Below are 22,887 nucleotides of genomic sequence, written 5' to 3'. Positions count from 1 at the left end.
AAGTCTATTACCTCATTTTAATGTTTAAGCTTTATTTTTGTATGAAGTTGATTTGATATAAAATATATTTCTCAAGTGCCTAGCACGGATAATTCAAGTTGAGCAAAACACATCGACAACAAAACTATAAAAAACCAAATTTCTAAGCAAGCACAAGCAAGAGCAATCACATTTGTAGAAAAAGCCGAGACAACACGAGTAAAATAATAAATCAATAAAGGCAGTTGCAGGCGTGCACAGTAACACACGTAAAAGAAAAAGAAAAAGTGGGTCGCCCAACCCAGACCTAAGAGAAACTCGTCTGTTTGCTTGGTTCTATTGTTGAGCTGAGTTCGTATTTTGGTGCTTTGGGGTTCATCATTTAGGCTTTGATTTGAGTTGAGGTTCATCCCCATATTTGCATTGAGTTGAGGTTCATCTCCGTCTTTAGCTTGAGTTGATACTCATTTTCGTCTTTGGCTTGAGTTGAGGTTCATCCATGTCTCTGGCTTGACTTTAGATTCATCCTCATTTTTGACTCGAGATTCATCATCGTTGCGCCGTCATGTTAGGGTTCTTCCTTACTCTATTGACGTGTTGAGGGTTGTCATAGCTCCATCATCTTTTGAGCCCCACTTCAGACGGTCTGAATTACTGTAACCAACCAACAAAGATCTACTCCTAATACCAGACTCAATACAAAAGAAATAGAAAAAAAAATCCTATATTTACTATTTACCATAACACATCCAAAAAATTATTAACATCCACGAATGAGGCTACAAATAAAAGTAAACATCACAAAAAATATTATTGGGACTCAACTCTGCACTACAACACTAAGCCCTATCTTTTCAAAATACTAATTTTCTTGCTTCAGTTGATAACACCAAGCTTTTATAAACATAAATATCAAATTTAGGATGTTAGATATGTAAATGCATAAAAGACATGTAAATACATAAAGAGTTGTGTTGTATGAATGTAAATTGTCCTAGAAACAATTTTTTACATTGTGAAAGGGAATATGCCGGCATAGTGTTCTCTCACTGCATGATATGCCGCCGCTTCTTCTTCGAGAAGCCTCGAAGAAGATAAACATTCGTGCTCGCGGGGGAGGCGGTCACCAGCGCATTGTAGCTTTTCTCCGTGTTTCCCCCGAAGTGTCTGATTTCTTCTTCTTCTCTGCGCAATCCCATGCGAAGATCCTCTTCGAACCCTAATGAATCTCTTCTCCCCTTCCTTGAGTCCTTCTTTTAAACTTTTCCAAGGCATTTGCGTCGCATCATTACCCAAATTCTTTCTTCCCGTATCGTCATCCGCTTCCTTCTCTTCCTTTTCTTCTCTTATGCCCGTTCTCTCTACCAAAAGCGCTCTTTGCCCATGCGTCTCCTTTGATTCGTGCCTACCATTGCACGGAGCGAAGCAGGCGGCTCTCTGCGCAGGGTGTTGTACGGCGACTCAGGACGAAGTTTGGCAAGAGCGCGCGATGATGCCGATATTGGAGGATGTGCAGTGCGAGCCAGTCTCAAAACCTCGAAGGATTGCTCTCTTCGTTGAGCCTTCCCCCTTCGCGTAAAAACTCTAACCTTTTCCCCCCTTAATTCTAATTCGTTTAATGTCTATGGAGTTGATTTTGAATTAAGAGTTGTCTGAATTGCCCCGTTTATTACACAATGTCTTGTTCTTATAGCCGGACACATTCTTGGATCTTTAACGTACTTTGATAACAATTTTATGAATGACATCCATGATATTTATTGTCAGGCAAATTTGATAACTTTTTTTTTCATGATTAAAATTAAACGATAAAAAAAATTAATACTGAAATCAAGGTTGATGTATGCTCATCATGTTCATCCAAGTCAGCCTGATCGTCATAATAAGATTCTAGATCAGTCATTGATTGCGAAGTAGCCCAAATTGCATGTAACTAGAAATTCACCAAATATAAAGTTTTCAATGCCTCAAGTTGCCTAAATTTAAATCTAATCAAGTCATCCATGTGCTAGCCCTCACTCAACCCTCAGTACTAAGCTATTAATATCATCTATTCACCAAGTCTAGTTACCCAAGAGCTGGGGCACTCAACATCCGATTAGCTGTTCTCAACAAAAAAAACCCATCAAGGGTACTTTCTTTCATTCTAAAACTTGCTTGAAGTTTCTTACTAGCAGTAGACCACAAGCCAATCTCATTTGCTATATAGCTTGCTAGTATGAAATATTTCACTTGCGTGGCATTGTAGCATGATTATTTTGCGAAGGTCTCTATCGTAGTTGTTTTACGGACAAATCTCTAAGGGCTTGTCATGTAATAGATTTAGAGCAGTATTTAAGCTGGATATAACCGAAATCTTGCCAGACAGTCATTTTGGACAAAATAAAGCTTCGGATTTGATAAATCCAGATTTCACGAATTTCGGCCTTAAGTCCCGAAGTTACTAAATCCCGTGAATTGGTGCATTTAGTATAATGTTACCTATGTTGATGGTTTCAAGTGGGAGAGGAGCGGAAGGAGGAGAAAAAATGAGAGTTTTAGGTCTCTGCAAGCCAAGATCTTGTTGTCCAGCTAGCTCCAATTGCGACTGTGTTTAGGGTTTAGGCGAGAGAGGAATGATGCAAGGAGAGTTTCCACATATTAGGTTTTTGGTATTAATTTAATTTTATTTAAGCTAATTTTATTAATCAATTGCTTAATAATTAATAATTAATGAAAATATTATCAGATTGATTATAATTAAATAAATTTATACTTGTTATTTAATTATTAGTTAATAAAAAAATAATTTACAATTAGATAATAAGTAATTATTAAGTAATATAATTAATGACTAATTTATTATTTTTTTATAAATGTTAAACTTCTATTTAATAATTAATATAATAAATTTTTTTTATTAATAATTAATTAGGTTAGTAAATATATAATTATTAATAATCATAAATTAAAATGATATATTAATTCAATTTAAGAAGCTAGCAGATTTTGGCTATTTTGGAATGCTTTAAGTAGTTGAATTTATAGGATTTGTTAAACCCTGTGTGATTTGTTGTTGAAGTCTAACATATGTAACATAGAAATTGCTAAATAGTTTCACACGATACACTAAATTCTTTGTCATACAGTTTTTGGATTTAGCATTTTCAGGATTTACTAAATCCATATTTATAGAATTTACTAAATCATACTAACTTAAATCTCTTCGGCTACTGTACAACGCGTAAGTGAGATTTGACTTCATGACATGTCTCAAAAAGTTCAAGCACCATGTTTGACATGGCCAATGCTGACGTCACAATCAAAAGTTGACTTTGCAATACATGGCGAATTTCCAATGGAGTTTTACTTGCTACTAAATTTTGACTTTGTAGTTAAATCCTAATGTCTCTCTCAAATGATGATCTCATATCATAAATACAATTTCAACTTCTATACAAAGCGACGACTTAAAATTGATGATTCATTTTTCTCTTTGAATACAACTATATAATGAAATTTGACTTTACAAGCATGAGGTCTCATACAACAATAAAATAGCTCGAAATAAATCTAAACTTAGCTTAAGCTCACAAGCAAATCCATAACAACAACAATAAGCCTTTATCCCACCAAGGGTCTGTTTGGGGCAGCTGTAGATTATTTATAATCTGATGATAAACAGATTATATAATCTGTAGATTATCAGGATAAACTGACTTGTTGTTTTGGGGGAGCTTATTCAGAACAACTTATTGACAACTGTTGTTGGATAAATGACCATTCTGCATCTGTTTGGTGAAGCTGTTTGTAAGAACGAGAACAAATAAAGAACGAAAAAAGAAGTTTAACACCAGATGAAACACTCAACAAGAACGAGAAAAGAATGATAATTCATAAGTTTAACACCAAAAAGTCTATAAATGCTCTATGATAAAAAAATTGTTCAATAAGGTCAAGGCTGCAGGTTAAAATTTAAATATAACTAACAATGGAAAAAAAAGTTTAATCCACTAGCCCATAATCAATAATAAGATAGTTTGGGCATCGAGGTAGAGGTTCTTAAGTCCAAAAGATGGAAATTATAATGATATAAATGATGATCAAACCCAAAACCTTGGCAACAAATGTGACAAACATATTAAACTTATTTATATATATATAAAAAAATTATTCAAGACATTAAGAAAGGAAAAAGAAAACCAAATCAGTCATCATGAATCAAAATAAATTGCTAGTACTTAACTGCGTTTGGAAAATCTTTAAGAGCATAAAGTGGCAAAGATGAGCTCATGCTATTGGATATATCAAACAGAAGAGCTTGTGTATCATTCATTAACACCTCACTATGCCAGCAGTAACTATGTTTTGAAGGGAAAGTGGACAACCCATAGCAAGAACTTTCAGTTTCAATGCATTTACATATCTGCTCAGTTTCAATGCATTTACATATCTACACCTAAACTTTACTTTTTACATTTATACCTAAACTTTACTTTTTACATTACATTTATAACACCCAAGACTTTCATATCACATAACCAAAGAAACCCTCCACATAGAAGCCTCCCTATATTTGCTGCCAAGTCACCTACAACAATGTAGCTTGATAGGCCTCCAATTTCATTCGTCTTGATATGGGAATTAAGAGACACTCGTAGGACAAAAGAAGAGAAATTGAAATCCATACAACAAAAAGTCTAAATGTTAATCACAAACCTCATATTTATGTACCTTAATACAAAGGTGTCTATTTGTGCCAAAGATCTATGCATTAAGTAAAGGTACTCTAGTTGAAATTCAGGTCATTTGGATTGAATTAGGCTTTTTGTGACTTTCATTTTTTGTCAGTTTTTACTTCTCTGAAGGGACAAGAGAATCAAGAAACTAATCTACATATCTATTTCTTTGTGTCAAATTAATCAAGCATTATGGCTTGTTGGATTGAGTTCAACAAGTTAATTATGAACTAGCCTATTGCAATTATAGCTTAGAACACACTAAACCTTAAGTCTCCCAAGAGCAAGCCGCCACTCTGTTATTAGTACTAGACATTTCAGTCGCCCAATCACCAGCCTTGTGTACTAGTCTTCACGTTCCAATATTGACAACCACCATCCATTTCTTTGATTCTAATAATCTCTTCTTTGATAGCAGCAGGTAAAGGTACTCTAGTTGAAATTCAGGTCATTTGGATTGAATTAGGCTTTTTGAGACTTTCTTTTTTTGTCAGTTTTTACTTCTCTGAAGGGACAAGAGAATCAAGAAACTAATCTACATATCTATTTCCTTGTGTCAAATTAATCAAGTCATTATGGCTTGTTGGATTGAGTTCAACAAGTTGATTATGAACTAGCCTATTGCAATTATAGCTTAGAACACACTAAACCTTAAGTCTCCCAAGAGCAAGCCGCCACTCTGGTATTAGTACTAGACATTTCAGTTGCCCAATCACCAGCCTTGTGTACTAGTCTTCACGTTCCATTATTGACAACCACCCTCCATTTCTTTAATTCTAATAATCTCTTCTTTGATAGCGGTAGTAAATGCTTTTGGCAATCTTCAGCACTCTAGAAATAGCTTTATTTCCTCCCAATACGAGAAATGTCAAATTCGCATATTGATTTTTTTTAGGGGGTTATTTTAGTCCCAGAGTCTATCAAAATGTCATTTAGTCCCATAATCTCTTAAAAGGGCTAAAATAGTTACCCTTGGGATTATTTTAGCCTATATTAAAAGATTCTGATTAGTAATTTGACACTTTTATAGATTCTGAGACTAAAATGTCCCTATGTAAATAATTAGGGTCCTATTTTGTCACTTGAATCTAGTTTTAATATTAATTCATTACAAATCATAATGTTTTTGATAGAAAGTTGAAGGATGGAAGCAAAATAATTTTTTTTACGTTAAAACTTTTCTTAAGCACAAATAGAGAAAATGAATGTAAAAATTGATCACCAATAGGACGAAACATAATTATTTAAATTATACGATTATCTGCATAACATTAAACTAAAAACACAAACAAGATAATATCTATTTTGGTTGAGAAATCTTTTGGATCTTTTCTTAGACAATGAACAAACCTTTTTGTTCGGCATGAGCAACCTCACATGAGAAAGAAGAGTTAATCTCTTTAATAAGCAAGAGCTGAAATGTTAAAGAAGCCAAACCCCCATCAATTCCCATCAATTTAATCTCTTTAATAAGCAAGAGCTGAAATGTTAAATGCTTTTATTTTATTCTTTTCTCTTTGTTGGTTAGTTTGTTATTTAGTTGGATACTCCTACTTTTCCTCTGTAAATTGAAATTCTGCATTACTTAGATTTAGATGAACATTTGCTTTGCAGGTATGTTTCTGGTTATAAAAACCGCTTCCAGAATTTCATCAAGCATCTCCGAGAAATGGGAGATGAGGTGATCATATTTGAATTTTTTTTTGTTAATTTTTGTTGCAACTCTAAATGGATTCCCATTAGAAGAATCTTCTTGTTTTTTATGTGTTTTCCTGATGAAGGATCCAAAATAATCATGAGAACTTAAATAGTTTTGAAATTGGAAATTTGGAAGTTGACCCATCCAACCTACTGTTTGCATGGGTATTTACAAGCTTTCTGCAATTGAGGCTCTTATCCTACTTTTATTTCTTTTTTAAATGCGCAGAAGTTGAATTTTTAATAGTATGATAGTGCCAAAGAACGCTGCAAAAATTGTTAGAAGTGACTTGCTCAAACTCACTTACATCCTAGTCTTTTCCAAACATTAAACTTGCTTAATATTATGGAAATGAAATGTTTCTTTTTCAAACCTAGAAAATAGGCATGCTATTGCCTATCTTATCAAATTCTGACAGTTCTGAATCAGCTGGAAATTGTACTTGATACAGCCTTCTCTTATTTGGGCTAGGTCATGGTTGTGACGACCCATGAAGGAGTTCCTGAGGAATTTTATGGTGCAAAATGTATTGGTTCTCTTAGGTAACAGCATTATCCTGTTTTCTGCATGCTATTTGCTATTTATGACGAGACATCTGTTACAATGACAAAGCTGATAACTTCATTTCATGCTAAACTTTTTATTACTTTTTTTTTTTTACAATTTTTCTTTGGAAGACATTTCATATTTGAGAGATTTTTTTTTAACTGGATGTGTAATTTGTCAATGCTTTTGCTCTGAATATACTACTATTTGATTGAAAAAATAGCAATTACTCCACACATATTTACTAGGGATGTCAAATTGGGTTCATGGGCTGGGTACTGATCTAAAATTGACCTGACCCTGACGTGCCTTCGAACTGCCGACCTGAATCTGACTTGTATAACATGTTTAACATAAACGATTTTGAGTTAAATTTGAGTTAACCTCAGGCCAATTTTGGGTTGGTGGGTTCATTTCAAATCATTTTCGGTTTAGTGGGTTAATTTCGGGTTAGCTAGTTAACCCGAATCAAACCCAAAAAATTAAATGTTAAGATTGCTAAACCAACACAAAAATTAATTGGCCTGTAGGGTAAATTTTTGGACATTTCTCGTATCCATTAACGATTATTGTTTTGCCAGCTTTCCCTGTCCATGGTACAAAGACGTACCTCTTTCACTTGCCCTTAGTCCTAGAATAATTACAGCTGTGGCAAGGTTCAAGCCGGACATAATACATGCTTCCTCTCCAGGAGTCATGGTAATTGAAGTATTTTTAGAAATTGCGCATGTTAACTTTGCCATTTATGACATTTTATTTTGTTTTCAGGTTTTTGGTGCACTTGCAATCGCTAAAATGCTTTGCGTTCCTATAGTAATGTCGTATCATACGCATGTACCAATGTAAGTAGTGTTATGTGCTTTAGTCTTTCTCATGTTGAATTGTGTCAGCTCCTTGTTTGGTGAAGTTTGTAAATCTATATTATTTTAATTTTCTGATATATCATAAATGTTTTTGTGTAACTTCGTAGAGGATTAATGAGCATAGATCTCCTTCGACGGTGCCTGAGTAAACTTATTACTAATAATACCATATTTCTGATATATCATAAACATGATATTATTAATTATTCATTTTCCCTCAACTTTCAATAGGATAAGTGGTGGCTGGTCATTGGTGTTTGTACTGATTATGCAAGAAAGGCGTTTGAACATAAAAAAATCCTGGCGATTTATGTCCATTTCTTAGATGACATGATTTCATTAAAGCATTTAAGATCATATGTGATGCTTTGAAGTAGATATTGGAGGCATAAGGAGTTAGGAAAATAATATTGTAGCCTTATTTAGCGAATGCCTGAATAATGTAAGATTGAGATATTGTACCTATGATGTCATCATTTAGTCTATTAGGAATTGGAGGCATTAGGAATTAATTCATCTTGCGTTATGACCATCTTGTCACAAAGTTTATTAATACTTTGAAATTGCGTTTCACAAACTTGTAAAATGAGTTGAGTTTCTACGAGGTTATTCATTTATTTGTAAATGCATCTCTGATGTGAGCAAACTAGTTGATGTTTTTATCCGAAGGTGCATTGATAATCACTTTCTTTAGTATTAGTTTTCAAAATTTCAAATCCTTATCAATTATGACCGGCATCATATTTCATGAGCACAAGAACAAGCCTATAACTTTGATGAGTTTATTATTATTATTATTATTATTGTAATTATAGATTCATATCTGTAGAGGGAATTAACAATGCATTCCTAGCACGTCATCTAAAGACTCTCATCATAGAATTGCATTCTACAGGGATTGAAGGAGACTGCAACGAAAAGGCCATAAGCTTGATAGAGAATATGTTCTATTGGCCCTCTTTAAAGAGTACCTAAACATCAGAGAGTTTTATAACTTTTTTACTGTAATTGTTAGATTTTGCAAGAGGTTTTATTTCTATCTTGCAACAAAATCAATGATACAATATATGGTACAATTTTTTTTTTCCCAAACAGAGTTACAATTCATGATTTGCCTAACACAATAATCACAGACAACCCTAGACTCTAACCCTAAACTCTAAATCTTAAATCCTAAAAGCCCTAAACCCTTTTTTATTTCATACTTTTTTGAAAACTCAATGAAAACTAATGAGTACTAAGCTTAAATTCTCATTAGCATTTTGCCTATGGATTGATGGGCAAAATATACCTGGTAACTAGAACACTAAGAGACCCACTTGAATGTCTAGGTGGGAAAAAACTAGAAAATTTGGATGTACACTTGTTGATGCAAAAGAAGAAGGTGAAATCAACCTTTTAAAATCAAGCAAAAAATATTAGGTTTTAGATCTTAGGGTTATGTAGTAATTCGAAAAGAATTTTGTTTCTCGTTTATAATTTTGCATTATATTTTACTACAAATATATAATTATGAAAAGAAACAAAATAGAAATCCTTCCAGATAGGAAAGAATATAACAATAAGAAATATAAGTAAAAGGAATTACAATTAGTGAAATATATTCCGAGAGGAAACAAATTCCTTCCGAATCAAGCATGTGGATTGAAGCTTCGTCTAGTCACCCTCAAGTTGGATTGTTGTATTATACAAATCAAGCTTGAAATTCAATATATCATGATTGGCTATTGGTAGTGCTTTGGTGAAAATATCAACAAATTAATGTTTACCTTTTCTGAGATGAGATGCCGATCAATCTTGATGTGTTATGTTCTGTCATGATGCATAGCTAGCATTTGTGCAAACTTCAATCTCACAATTTTGCTCTTCTTTTGAAGAGTAAACCGTATCCATGGGTTATCATCAAATATCTCACGATTCTGGTCACTACTTTCAAATGACCCTCTTCATGTGTGGTCTTACTATATTTGCTAATTATACAATATCAGGTTTTGTGAGTGATAGGTAAAGTAGTTTGCCCATAAGTTTTTGATATCTTTGTCAAATAGACTACTTTCTTCATTTTTGTTTACGATTTTGTTAGAATCCATGGGTGTGTCAGCAAGTTTACACCCAAACATGTCAGTTTCACTTAACAGGTTTAAGATGTACATTGAGATATGATATCAAAGATTCTAAACAAGTTTACACTCCTTAGATCAAGTCATCTCCATTCTAAAAAATATAAAAGATTCCCTATGTTCTTGATCTCAAATTCTGCTGCAAGCATTCTTTTTAGTTTTATAATTTTCTTTGAATCATCACCTGCCAAGATAATATCATCTACGCAGATAATGAAAAAAAAAATCTTTAGAATTGGATTTAACGAACAATGTATGATCAACTTGACACTAATGATATTCATTTGTAATCACTGTTTTAGCAAACACGTCAAACCAAATACGAGATTGTTTCATATCATATAAAGATTTTTTTATCTTGCAATTTAACTTCTTGTTCAATATATTTTTCAATCCCTAAGATATAATCCTGTAGACTTCTTCATCAAGGTCACTATTCAAGAAGACATTTTTGACATCAAGTTAGTATAAAGGCCAATATTTATTTACTGCAAGAGATTTAGACCTGAACTTTATTAAGTTTGGCAACATGTATGAATGTTTTTTGATAGCCAATTTTGCATGACTTTGGGAAACAATTTAGCTTTAAATCTCTTTACACTTTCATCTCTTTTGTATTCGACCATGAATATACATTTGTAGCCTACATGATTTTTTCCATGAGGTAAGTTTGTTAGTGTCCATTTGTTAATCTTTTGTAGAGCTCCAATTTCTTCCTCAATTGTCTGTTTCCATGTTGGAATCTTTAGAGCCTCTTGAATAGAGTTGAAAATCTTCATACCATCAGGGTTTGTCACAAAATTTCTATAAGATGGTAGCAACTTTCAGAAGCTACATATCTTTTAATTGGATGACAAATGCACTCTTGGATACCTTTCATTTGTGCAATTAGTTGATTAAAGTCATCAACCATCGCTGTAAGAGTCATGAGTTGAGAAATCTATACCATTATGTTTACAGGAGGACTTGGTTTTGTCTCTTGAGAGTCCTATGTTTGCATAGTGTCCTCTACATGCTCAGTGATTCTTCTTTTTTTGGTGTAGATGAAAAATTCCTGATCATTAGTGTCATGTTGAGGTGGAGTAGAGACAATTGGGATTGTTTCTATGATAGAGTGAAGCTATTTGAGAGAAAGGATTTGGTTCAACTAAAGGAAAAATGATCCGAGTGTTTTGGAAAAATTCCAAATCTGATATTCCCTCAAGCTCCTCCTGAATTTTAGATTTGGGAAAATAAGATTGATTCTCAAAGAATGTAACATCCATTGGTACATTTTCTAGCGGTTGGAAAATAACACTTTTTTTTTATGAATAACCGAGGAAGATGCATTTGAGAGACTTGGGATCAGGTTTAGTGTGGTGTTGTTGATCGATGTGAGCAAAGATAGAACAACGAAAAACTGTATCGGTAAATCAGAAGAAAAAGAATGGATGTGTTGGTAGGATTCTATGAGAACATTACTGGAAATTTAAAATTTTAGGACTCGAATGAACATTCTTTTGATGAATTATGTGACTGAAAATGACTTTCCCCAAAAATGTCTAGTCACATGATTAAACAGCATGATGACACGGTCCACCTCAAGTGTATATTTTTTCAACGACCTCATTTTGTTGAGGATTATCCACACAAAAACTTTATATGAATATTATCATGCTTTGAAAGACAAGGACTAATAATGAAATTAAAACATTTCTTAGCATTATCACTTTTAAGAATTTGAATTTTACTTTGGAATATGATAAATTTACATTGGGGCATGATAAACTTACATTAGGATATGATAATTCACTCCTTAGATCAAGTCATCTCCATTCTAAAAAATATTGAAGATTCCCTATGTTCTTGATCTCAAATTCCACTATAAGCGTTCTTTTCAGTTTTATAATTTTCTCTGAATCATCACCTGCCAAGATAATATCATCTACGCAGATAATGAAAAAAAAAATTAGAATTGGATTTAACAAACAATTTATGATCAACTTGACACTAATGATATTCATTTGTAATCATTGTTTTAGCAAACATGTCAAACCAAATAAGAGGAGATTGTTTCATATCATATAATTTTTTTTTTAACTTGCAGTTTAACTTGTTGTTCAATATATTTTTCAAGCCCTAAGAAATAATCCTGCTGACTTCTTCATCAAGGTCGCTATTCAAGAAGACGTTTTTGACATCAAGTTAGTATAAAAACCAATATTGATTTACTGCAAGAGATGTTAGACCTGAACTTTATTAAGTTTGGCAACATGTATAAATGTTTCTTGATAGTTAATCTTGCATGCTTCATGAAGCCCTCTGGAACAATTTAGCTTTAAGTCTCTTTATACTTTCATCTCTTTTGTATTCGACCATGAATATACATTTGTAGCCTACATGATTTTTTCCATGAGGTAAGTTTGTTAGTGTCCAATTGTTAATCTTTTGTAGAGCTTCAATTTCTTTCTCAATTGTCTGTTTTCATGTTGGAATCTTTATAGCCTCTTGGATAGAGTTGAAAATCTTCATACCATCAAGGTTGTCACAAAATTTCTATAAGATGGTAGCAACTTTCAGAAGCTACGTATCTTTTAATTGGATGAAAAATGCACTCTTGGATAGCTTTCATTTGTGCAATTAGTTGGTTAATGTCATCAACCATCGCTGCAAGAGCCATGAGTTGAGAAATCTATACCATTATGTTTACAGGAGGACTTGGTTCTGTCTCTTGAGAGTTCTATGTTTGCATAGTGTCCTCTACATGCTCAGTGATTCTTCTTTTTTGGTGTAGATGCAAAATTCCTGATCATTAGTGCCATGTTGAGGCGGAGTAGAGACAATTGTGATTGTTTCTGTGATAGAGTGAAGCTGTTTGAGAGAAAGGATTTGGTTCAATTAAAGGAAAAATGGTCTAAGTGTTTTGGAAAAATTCCAAATCTGATAGTCCCTTATGCTCCACCTTAATTTTAGATTTGGGAAAATAAGATTAATTTATCAAAGAATGTGACATCCATTGGTATATTTCTTAGCGGTAGGAAAGTAACACTTCTTTTTTAATGAATAACCGAGGAAGATACATTTGAGAGACTTGGGATCAAGTTTAGTGTGTTGTTGTTGATGGATGTGAGCAAATATAGAACAACCAAAAACTGTATAGGTAAGTCAGAAGAAAAATAATGGATTCCATAAGAACATTACGGGAAATTTAAAATTTTAGGACTTGACTGAACATTCTTTTGATGAATTACTTGACTATGAAAATGGCTTTCCCCAAAAATGTCTAGTCACATGATTAAATAACATAATGACATGGTCTACCTCAAGTGTATTTTTTTTCAACGATCTCATTTTGTTGACGATTATTCACACAAAAACTTTATATGAATAATATCATGCTTTGAAAGATAAGGACTAATTATGAAATTAAAACATTTCTTAGCATTATCACTTTTAAGAATTTGAATTTTACTTTGGATTTGAGTGAGTATCATAGAATGAAATAATAGAAATATGGTGTCAGTTTCAGATATTTTTCATAAATAATATTCATATCATTCTTGTGTAATCATTTATGAATGATACAAACAATCACTCCCCATTTATATATATCACTTGTGAGGGTCCCAAAGTATTAGCGCGAAATACAAAAAAACGATGTGAAGGCTTATATTGCAATTTAGAGTATACATGTTTAATATATTTTGCAATTTAATAAGTTTCACAATAATAGATATTAGGCTTTTAATGATAAATAAATGTGGAAACATCTTTTTCATGTGCACACAATTTGAATGACTAAGATGAAAATTACTCATTATGACTTGACTTTTAATTGAAACTACATTGACAGAATTTGAACTGAATTAAAAAATACAGCTTGACGAATGACATTGTCTACCTATGAAGTTATTTTCTTTGAACAAGTACAAACCACAATACAATGCATCTCAACATTACCAATCACCTTCCCCAAATCCACCACATGGAAACCACAATAATTTGACGAAAATTTAGTTACAGAGTTTAGGTCACGGTATGTTTATAATTGAGAGTAGATTGTAATGTAATTTTGGAATATAAAGAACAAAGTAGAGTTGGAGTTCCTTGTCAATTCAATTTATCCAGTTTCTACTACTTGTGAGAATGAATCATCAACTATTTGAATTGCAGAGTGAATGTATATGAGTTATAATTTTTGAAGACATTGTGTAATATGGTCTGAGGCTCCAAAATCAACTATCCAATGTTTTAATTCATTGGTTTGGACAATAAAAGCATCTGATAAAATACCTTGGTGACCTAAGAGGCTGATAGGTTGCTCAACAGAGGATTGTGATGCTTGTCTAGAATTGAAACTATTTCTAAATATTTTTTGCAATGCATTAATTTGTTTCCTTGTGAACATGCTAAATTCTCAATTATTGTTTTATGAGATAACGTCATTTGCATGGTGCTCCCTCTCAATCATATATTCAATTAGATGGCTTCCAATCTATAGATTTATCGTGTAATTTTCAACTTTTTCCTTCACATTAGCAGGTTTCTTAGAATGGTAACATAATTATTGTCCTTTTTTGGGCTTGTTATTCTAAGAAGAATTTTGAGTATAAATTATTGGTCCTTCAACAGATGTTAAGGTGTGATTGTCTGTTATCATTAACTTATTTCTGCTCTTCTCCTTTTAAACTTTTACAAAGGCTCCCCGAATGGTAAGGATGGCTTTAATGCCCATGATCCCCTCTCTAACTTCATCTAGTTTCTTATTGAGGCCAAGGAGAAATTTGATGGTTCTTTTTTGTTCAATAATTCTCCTATACAAGGCAAAACCATTAGGGCAATTCTAGGAATGGATCTCGTACATGTCCAACCGCAACCAACATATTAGAGGGTTGAAAAATTGGATAAAACTTAATTCTTCTTGTTGTAGATCATATTGTATGGTCTCAATCTCAAATAATTGCGAACAAATTTCAGTGCTAGAGTAGGTGTTACGTGCAACCTTTCATATCTCTTTAGCTATCTTATATAGTAGAAAGTTTTTTCCAACCTCCATCATCATAAAGTTTATTAATCATGACATAATCTTTTGGTCGTCAGTTTTTTAGGCTCGGTACTTTGAATCCGTCATTTTTGGAGCCAAAATACTTCCTGTGAGATGTCCATCTTTCCATTTGTTATAGATGTATTTGAAGATGGATTGTGACCATTGAAGGAAACTATGACCGTGCATTTTATGGTTCGTGATTATGTGAGAGGAGTTATTAACTACGATATGGACTGAAGATGTATGATTGAATTTAGAGGCGACTATCGAAGAAGATTGTGAGGTCATGTTGTGTTTGACCATGATTAAATTGTGAAACCTAAATCGAGAAGACCTACTACACGAACAAAATCGAGAGTTCCCTTAGTTCGATTGCTCGAATGGATGAACAAACATGGACTGAAGGGAGGAAGATCCTTAGTTTAAGTGTTTGATTGGACAAGCGAACAAAAATTAGGTGGAGACACACAACTCTTGATTTTCACGAGTTTGGCACGGTATGACTTGTTGGAGGGCAGTTGAGGAAAGAATCATAGGGCTGATTCATTCGTTGTTTAGCGAACCGACGTGAGAAACAATCTGTGGAAGAAACAATATGTGAAAATCGATCAAAGCCTTCAAACTGTTTGCAAAAATAGATTGCAGGCGCCATTAAGGAAGTGTGATATGCTCGAACTGGTCGAGCGGAATGGACCAATGACAAAATGGACATTCTGGTCGAGCAGAATAACTGGCCAACAAAATATTATGATCTTGTGCGTAGATGAGTAGACAAGGATCTGTAGGATAGTTGCTTGCGAGAAGTTCCACAGTGTTTGAAAAGAAGAGATGAATGTGAAACTTCCGTTGTTTGTTTAAGCATGGAGGACAGATTAGAGTGGAATAGTCGATCGAAGCGACAGACTGCGTAGGATGGATCCCAGTTTGTTCAAGCAGAATAGGACAATGCAAAGCAACAACTATATAGTGAAAAACAAGATAGGTTTCTCAATGGAGGATCTTAAGGCTCATATATCATGTTGTAATCTGGAAAGAATTTTATTTCGTGCTTACTTTTTTGCATTACACATTACTAGACACATAATAATAATAATAATAATAATAATAATAATAATAATGAAAGAAAAAAAAATAGGAATTCCTCCAAACAGTGAAGAATAGTGAAGTAGGAAATATAAATAGAAGGAAATTAAATTAGTGAAACATATTTTAAGAGAAGGAAATAAATTCCTTCATAATCGAGCATGCAGATTAGCACTTTCCAGCATGTTATATGGTTGAATTTTTTGCATTTAATTCGGGCATGAAAACTTAAAGGGACATCAATTCAATTTCTCCTCTTGCATGATTATTCAACTCCTTCGAAAATGAAATATGTGATGATCATGGTAGTCGGGACAAATTATAATTAAAATGCACGAGTACAAGTGGTTACCCTTTCATTAAATAAGCCAATATATGCTTAATTTAAGAACCACTCTACTTTTCACTTAGGATACGTCCAACCAACCGCCCTTTATTTCGAAAGCAATATATGATGCAATAAAATGAGCACTATTCATCTCAGAATGGAACCATCAATAACCTAGGTTTTTGTCGTGCACTTAAAAACTCCCTTAGCTCAACCTTGTTTACGAACCATTAGTAATTTATGTAGGTTGATTCTTTAGAAGTTTACAAATAATTTTAACTCCAATGGTAGAATTTTTCAAGGAGTGGTAGATTTGATTCAGAACAGGACAGATAAATCAAGCTTTAAAAGTAAAGTCAAAATTTGGAGGATTAAGATCTTTGGGCTACGCATAAAGAAAATTATTTGGAAGAATGCTCACATAAAATTCAAATATAAAGACCGAAGGGAAGTATGATAGTCACTTCCCTTTTGTTTGCTTGGCCAACTTCAAAATTCAAATTTGTTCTAAACAAGATGTTATATGAGAAGTTACAATCAAAATGCAAAGTGCATATGATCACCCTCTTGATAAATAAGTCAATATATGCTTGATTATTGATGTAATATATTTTAAAATAAAAAGTACATGTAGCTTAAATTAAGTTATTTGTGTGATATACTTTAAAGTCATTGTTTAGAATATGCATGCAGACATATGTGCTTATTAATTTCTCTTTTTTTTTTAAAATTAAACACATTATTGGCATGCGTCATTCAAGTTTATATGTTTGATGCTATATGCTTTATTATTATGGAGTTTTGGTGTATTGTAGAAATGAACTGATGCAATTCAAAATGATCAAATCTAATTCTTCAATTATCTATTATTTCTAGAAACTAACAAGACAAGAGAATAAAAATATGAGAAATGAGATTAGTGAAAAATAATCATATCGTCAAAAAGGCCTAATAAATATTATTTTAAAAGATAGAGCTAAAAAAATAAATGAAGGTCAACCGAAGGACCTTGAGGATTTAATCTAAGATTCTTGAGTTAACTTTTATCCATTATTAATCCCTTGACTAATTTGTATCATTTTTAGCCTATTCAATTTCATATCTTATCAAGCAACTATTTTTGATATTTAATATTTTCCTAGCATCTTCATACATGCCATTGCCAGGGCTCTAGTCATTATAAGTTATTCCATGGTTCCACCCTGCCATTTAGTCCTTTAATCTTGTTATTGTCTTGGCACATTTGGTTATTTATTTATTTTTCTTGATACATTTGTTTATTACATCATTGTGATTATTAATGTATATTCTGTAATAGCACAAGTAATTTTTTTATTAACTAGATTTATGTTGTTAGTTTTCAATCTCATTAGCAAAGACTTCAGAGATGTTTGTCAAGCCTAGTTCTTATGTACTTAGGAGATCTTGTGACGTATTTTCTATTTAGCTCCATGTATTTTCTTTTTTTTAGACCCTTATATGTTATTACTCAATTGAGTCCTATTGAGTATTGTGATACATTTGTAAGGTTATTATTATATTTCCACTAGTATTTGGAGTAAGTTTGTTTTAGTTATGTAGTGATGGTGAAAACTTTTTAACTTATGTGGAAATATTTGATCTCTTTGCAACTTTCATGAGTTAGGATCCCATCAATTCTTCAATATATTTCCATAACATCAAACTTTTTTCATCACGTAACAGATTATTTTCTCAGCTGCTAGATGCTTCTAGAAAATAATCAGATTGAGGGAAGAACAATGAACGAAACTATATAATTCCATGTTTGATTGATAAAGTATTCCTGGAAAAAAATAAAAATAAAAATTAAATGAATGTTTATTAAAGGGTCATGGATGAATTCTCAATTATAGTTTGCATCATTTTTTCTCATATCACTTGAGGTAGTATTGTATCCCAATGAATGTCTTGATTGTGATTTGACAGTTACATACCACGATACACATTTAGCTGGCTGGTAAAACCAATGTGGCTGATCATTAGTAAGAATCCAACTCTTCTACCTTCAAGCTGTTCAAGTATAGTAGCTTTGTATCCCCAACTTAATCCATTTATCATGGGGCGTTTACATACATACCACCCAATTCCTATGTATTTACATATCTAACTCCTAAAATTTTAACTTCAACATTCTTACCAGCCAAAAGTTTCATTGCACATAAAAAATACCATAATTTTAACTTTAAAAAAATGAAATACACCTTTTTAAGAATGCGTATGGTGGCATGTATGTAAAAAAGTTGATGTTTAGGTGTTAGATGTGTAAATATATTGGAATTGAGTGGTATGTGTGTAAATATTCCTTTATTGTTTTGTAAAGAGTTCCTACACAGAGCTGCTGATCTGACACTGGTTCCATCAGCCGCTATACGTCATGATCTTGAAGTTGCTCATGTTACTGCAGGTAAAGCTAATGCTTTTCTTCTTTGCCACTCGACATTATCCTGATTTGACATTAATGATCTGTATGTTCTGTTCAGCAAACAGGATACGCATTTGGAAGAAGGGTGTTGACTCTGAAAGCTTCCATCCTCGACATCGAAACCATGAAATGCGAGTCAGACTGAGGTAATCTCCCATCATTCGAAGCTTCTTCTGCAATGCAGATCGCTAGCACACGGTGGTGGAACCAAAGATTGGCTGAAGGAAACTCTCACTACCTCTAAATTTTTGCCAAACTCTTTAATAATTTATAACTCACTGAATATTTTACACACTCAATAATAATTTAATGTTAGCTATATTTTTAATTTAATGAAAATATTTATAATAGTTTTAAAAATCTTTTAAGGGGATGTAAAGTTTAAGTTCTGGTTCAGCCACTGCTAGCACACAAACATATGATGAGTTTTCAGGCCCTCTTATTTTCTGTAGTGATGGTGAACCCGAAAAGCCTTTAATTATACATGTTGGGCGATTAGGAGTGGAGAAGAACTTGGATTTCCTCAAACGGTGATGATGAGTTCACTCACTACTCCTTTTGGACATGCATTTTTTTTTCAGTTTTTATTGCACTAGAAAATATTTACAGGTTTTTGCTCCCTGATTTTGCACATATGGACAGCGTGATGGACCGGCTACCGGGTGCAAGAATTGCATTTGTTGGAGATGGACCATATCGGTAAGTTCTCACAAAATATTGAATTTGTCTTGTTTTACAAACTTTGAATGAGAAAGTGCTAAAATAGCCCCCTGGCTTTTTACATGTGGACATTTTAGTCCTAGAGTCTATATACGTGCCAAATTAGTCTTAGAGTATACAAACGTGTCAAATTAGTCCTCAAATCTTTTAGATTGGGGTTAGTAGTGCTCCAGGGGGACTGTTGGATTAATTTGACACTTCTATAAACTCTGAGGTTAAAATAACCCAATTTAAACAGTTAGGAGACTTTTTCGGCACTTCACTCATTTGAATTTACATAAATATATTGAACTACTGCACAAAACAAAATTGAAACTTTTGCAGAAGTGAGCTGGAAAAAATGTTTGAAGGGATGCCTGCGGTGTTCTCAGGGACACTCCTAGGTAAAGAGCTCACTGAAGCCTATGCTAGTGGTGATGTGTTTGTGATGCCCTCCGAGTCGGAGACGCTCGGCCTCGTTGTTCTCGAGGCAATGTCTTCTGGAGTTCCTACAGTTGCTGCTCGTGCTGGTGGAATCATTGACATTATCCCTGATGAGCAAGATGGTAAAACCAGCTTGCTCTTCAACCCAGGAGATGTGGATGACTGTGTTGCCAAGATTGAGCTCTTGATTTCTAACAAAGAAGTTTGGGAGGATATGTCCAAGGCTGGTAGAGAAGAGATGGAGAAGTATGACTGGAGGGAAGCTACCAGGAATGTTCGTGACGTGCAGTACAGTGCTGCCATTTGGTTCTGGCGCAGAGGCAGGGCACAGGTTCTCAAGCCTGTTAGGTGGGTGTTTAGGAGATTACTTAACCGAAGTTTGTTTAGATGATTGTTTAAGAAAATAGGGATGTGGCAAATAGGGGATTCTTTTTTTTTTTTTTTTGAATTTTTTTTTAAATTCTGTAAGCTGATATTTTTGTCTTTAAATAATCATTATAATGCCATTTGTTTGTAGGGGCATTTACATATCTTAACACCTAAAGTTTGGTTTTTACAATAATACCTACAAAATTTTATCACATAAAAAACACGATCATTTTAACTTTTAAGAAGGAGAAAGTGTCAAAATTGAATCTTGATTTTTTACATGGAGTTATTTTAGTCTCAGAGTTTATAAAAACATCAATTTAGTCTTCAAACTCTTTTAATATGAGCTGAAATAGTTTCATTTATTGGGATTATTTCAACACCAATTCAAAGAGACCGAGGAATAATCAAACACTTTTATGAACTCCACCGACTAAAATTCATGTGAGCTGATTTTTTATACTTAAAAACACTGATTTAAAATAAAATGCAGAAGTGATTCTGACAAAAAAAAAAAAAAGTCTTGTAATTAAAAGAAAGTCAAGAACTTATTAAATTCAGATTTATTATTTGCATTCATTCTTGAATAGTTACTCTAGAAATCAAGTCTTTGTCTGAAGAAACTTTTCTTACTTTCTTGCAGTCAATTCAATATGGTCTTTTTCTTAACATCTTATATCCAAGATTTTTGTCTTTCTTAAAAGGTAATTTGTGGGAAATTTACATACATACCGCACAAATCCCTATATTTGCATATCTAATACCTAAAGTTTGATATAACACTTTGGTACCATGAACCGAAGCATGAAAATGTGATTTTAAATGTTAGTGTGATGTATGTAAATATGAAAGTTTCGAAGTTTAGATATTTAAATACATAAGAAGTATGTGGTGCCCCTTGATCATCCTTGGTCTGATTGGTTTTGAGCATTATTAAACCTCTGGAGCAGCTATGAAGGATCAAAATGCACTCCGAAGAGGAGAGTAAGAAAGCCACACTAAATATTAGGAGTGTCAAAAATTAACCCTACGCCAACTTGACCTCATCTTGACTATAAGAATTTGGATTTGATATGACATGAATAATTTTCAAGCATGTACTGATTAGAAATCTTAACACATTTAATTTTATGGGGCGGATTTAGGTCTGCCCATCAATTTAAAATTGGTCAAAATAACCCATTAACTCAAAATTGACCCACTAACTTGAAATTTACCTAAATAGCTGTTATGTCTTATGTTGAATGGGTTATGCAGTCGGGTTCAGGTTGAATTTTCTAGCCCATTTAATATTTGAGTGAATTCAGGTCAGCTCAATTTAGAGGCAGACCCTAACTCAACCCGTGAACTTGATTTGATGCCCCTAATAATTATATCTAATTCATGGGATTTGAGAAATTATAAAGGGTCTATATTTCTATTTTTAGATTCACAATGTTGGAGTAAAGGAAAAGAAGTGTTTGCTGATAAAATTAATATTTTGTGTGGTGTGCTTAAATGTAAGCATGTAGTTTGAATCTCTGTAATTTTTACATAATTTTGCCTTCACAATTTCATCTCTTTCTTGCATAATTTAAACTCACTACAATCTTTCTTCAATATTTCTCTCTAATTCTTCAAACACTTGCTTTGCTCTTCATCTTGTGGGAGAGCAAGAAATCATCATTAACAATACTTCTGTGATAAACACTGTATGGGATTGTTTGGCAGCTTCTGGGATTTAATTTAATGAGATCTATTAAATCATGTAAATCTGAATTTAGCAAAAGTTGGGGTGGTTAAATTCTGAAAAATATTTGTATGAGATGTGTATATTCTCACTAATTCCTATGAAACTATTTTGCTAATTGCTTTTAGGGTTAATTTTTTACTATTTTTAGCATTAGTAGTCATTAATTATAAGTTTATAAATCAAAACAATCATTCTTTAGAAAGTTATTTAACTAATGACTCAATTAATACCTTTAAATTTACAATTTAGTGAATAATTAGCATAAAAAAACATTTTAGGTATGTATAATCAAACATCTATGAATTATTTGTTTATTAATAAATCATTAAGTATTAATTAAGTTAATTAAACATAAATTATAATTTCAAAAAGTACTATAAAATTAATTAATTAGTTATTTACTAAGTTAAATAATCATCAATTATAATTTTACTAAAATAGTTAATAATTCATTATGAACTAAATATTCATTACCTAATCATTAATTAAATATTCATCAAGCTTATATCAATTATAAATAAATTAATTAAATTTTACTTAGCTTAAGATAACACATTTGAAATATTAATTTTTTATCAATTTTAATTACACCAACTAAATCACAATTAATCTAAAGTAATAGCTCTATTACTAATCATTTAGTAAATTATAAAATTAGTAAAAAAAAGATTTACTTATGCAAATTAAATTTGGTTAATTCAACATTTTAATTTAAAAATAAAATTTATTATTCCTCATCCATAACATATACTCTAACAATCATTGAAATATGGCATCAACACCTCATCTTTCTCCCCTAATACTCACTACCTTCAATATTTTGCCTATTATCACCATG

General features: G+C 32.5%; 1 protein-coding gene across 2 annotated transcripts; it reads left to right on the top strand.

Annotated features, from left to right (window-relative positions):
• Positions 1 to 958: 958 nt before the first annotated feature.
• LOC110027696 (sulfoquinovosyl transferase SQD2-like) lies at positions 959 to 20,404 on the top strand. Of its 2 annotated transcripts, XM_020729213.1 has the most exons (11): positions 959 to 1,554; positions 6,312 to 6,378; positions 6,868 to 6,938; positions 7,524 to 7,641; positions 7,711 to 7,784; positions 18,310 to 18,365; positions 18,704 to 18,787; positions 18,864 to 18,951; positions 19,258 to 19,335; positions 19,448 to 19,504; positions 19,850 to 20,404. In XM_020729213.1, the coding sequence occupies exons 1-11, from the start codon at positions 1,202 to 1,204 to the stop codon at positions 20,337 to 20,339; spliced, it is 1,536 nt and encodes a 511-aa protein (XP_020584872.1). In that variant the 5' UTR covers positions 959 to 1,201; the 3' UTR covers positions 20,340 to 20,404. The 2 variants fall into 2 exon arrangements, with proteins under 2 accessions (XP_020584872.1, XP_020584873.1); XM_020729214.1 differs by lacking the exon at positions 18,310 to 18,365 and having other exon boundaries at positions 18,717 to 18,787.
• The last annotated feature ends 2,483 nt before the right edge of the window (positions 20,405 to 22,887 follow it).

This window comes from Phalaenopsis equestris, unplaced genomic scaffold (genome assembly GCF_001263595.1).
Source record: "Phalaenopsis equestris unplaced genomic scaffold, ASM126359v1 Scaffold000436, whole genome shotgun sequence".
Lineage (NCBI taxonomy): Eukaryota > Viridiplantae > Streptophyta > Magnoliopsida > Asparagales > Orchidaceae > Phalaenopsis > Phalaenopsis equestris.
This window is presented reverse-complemented; position numbering and strand designations above follow the sequence as displayed.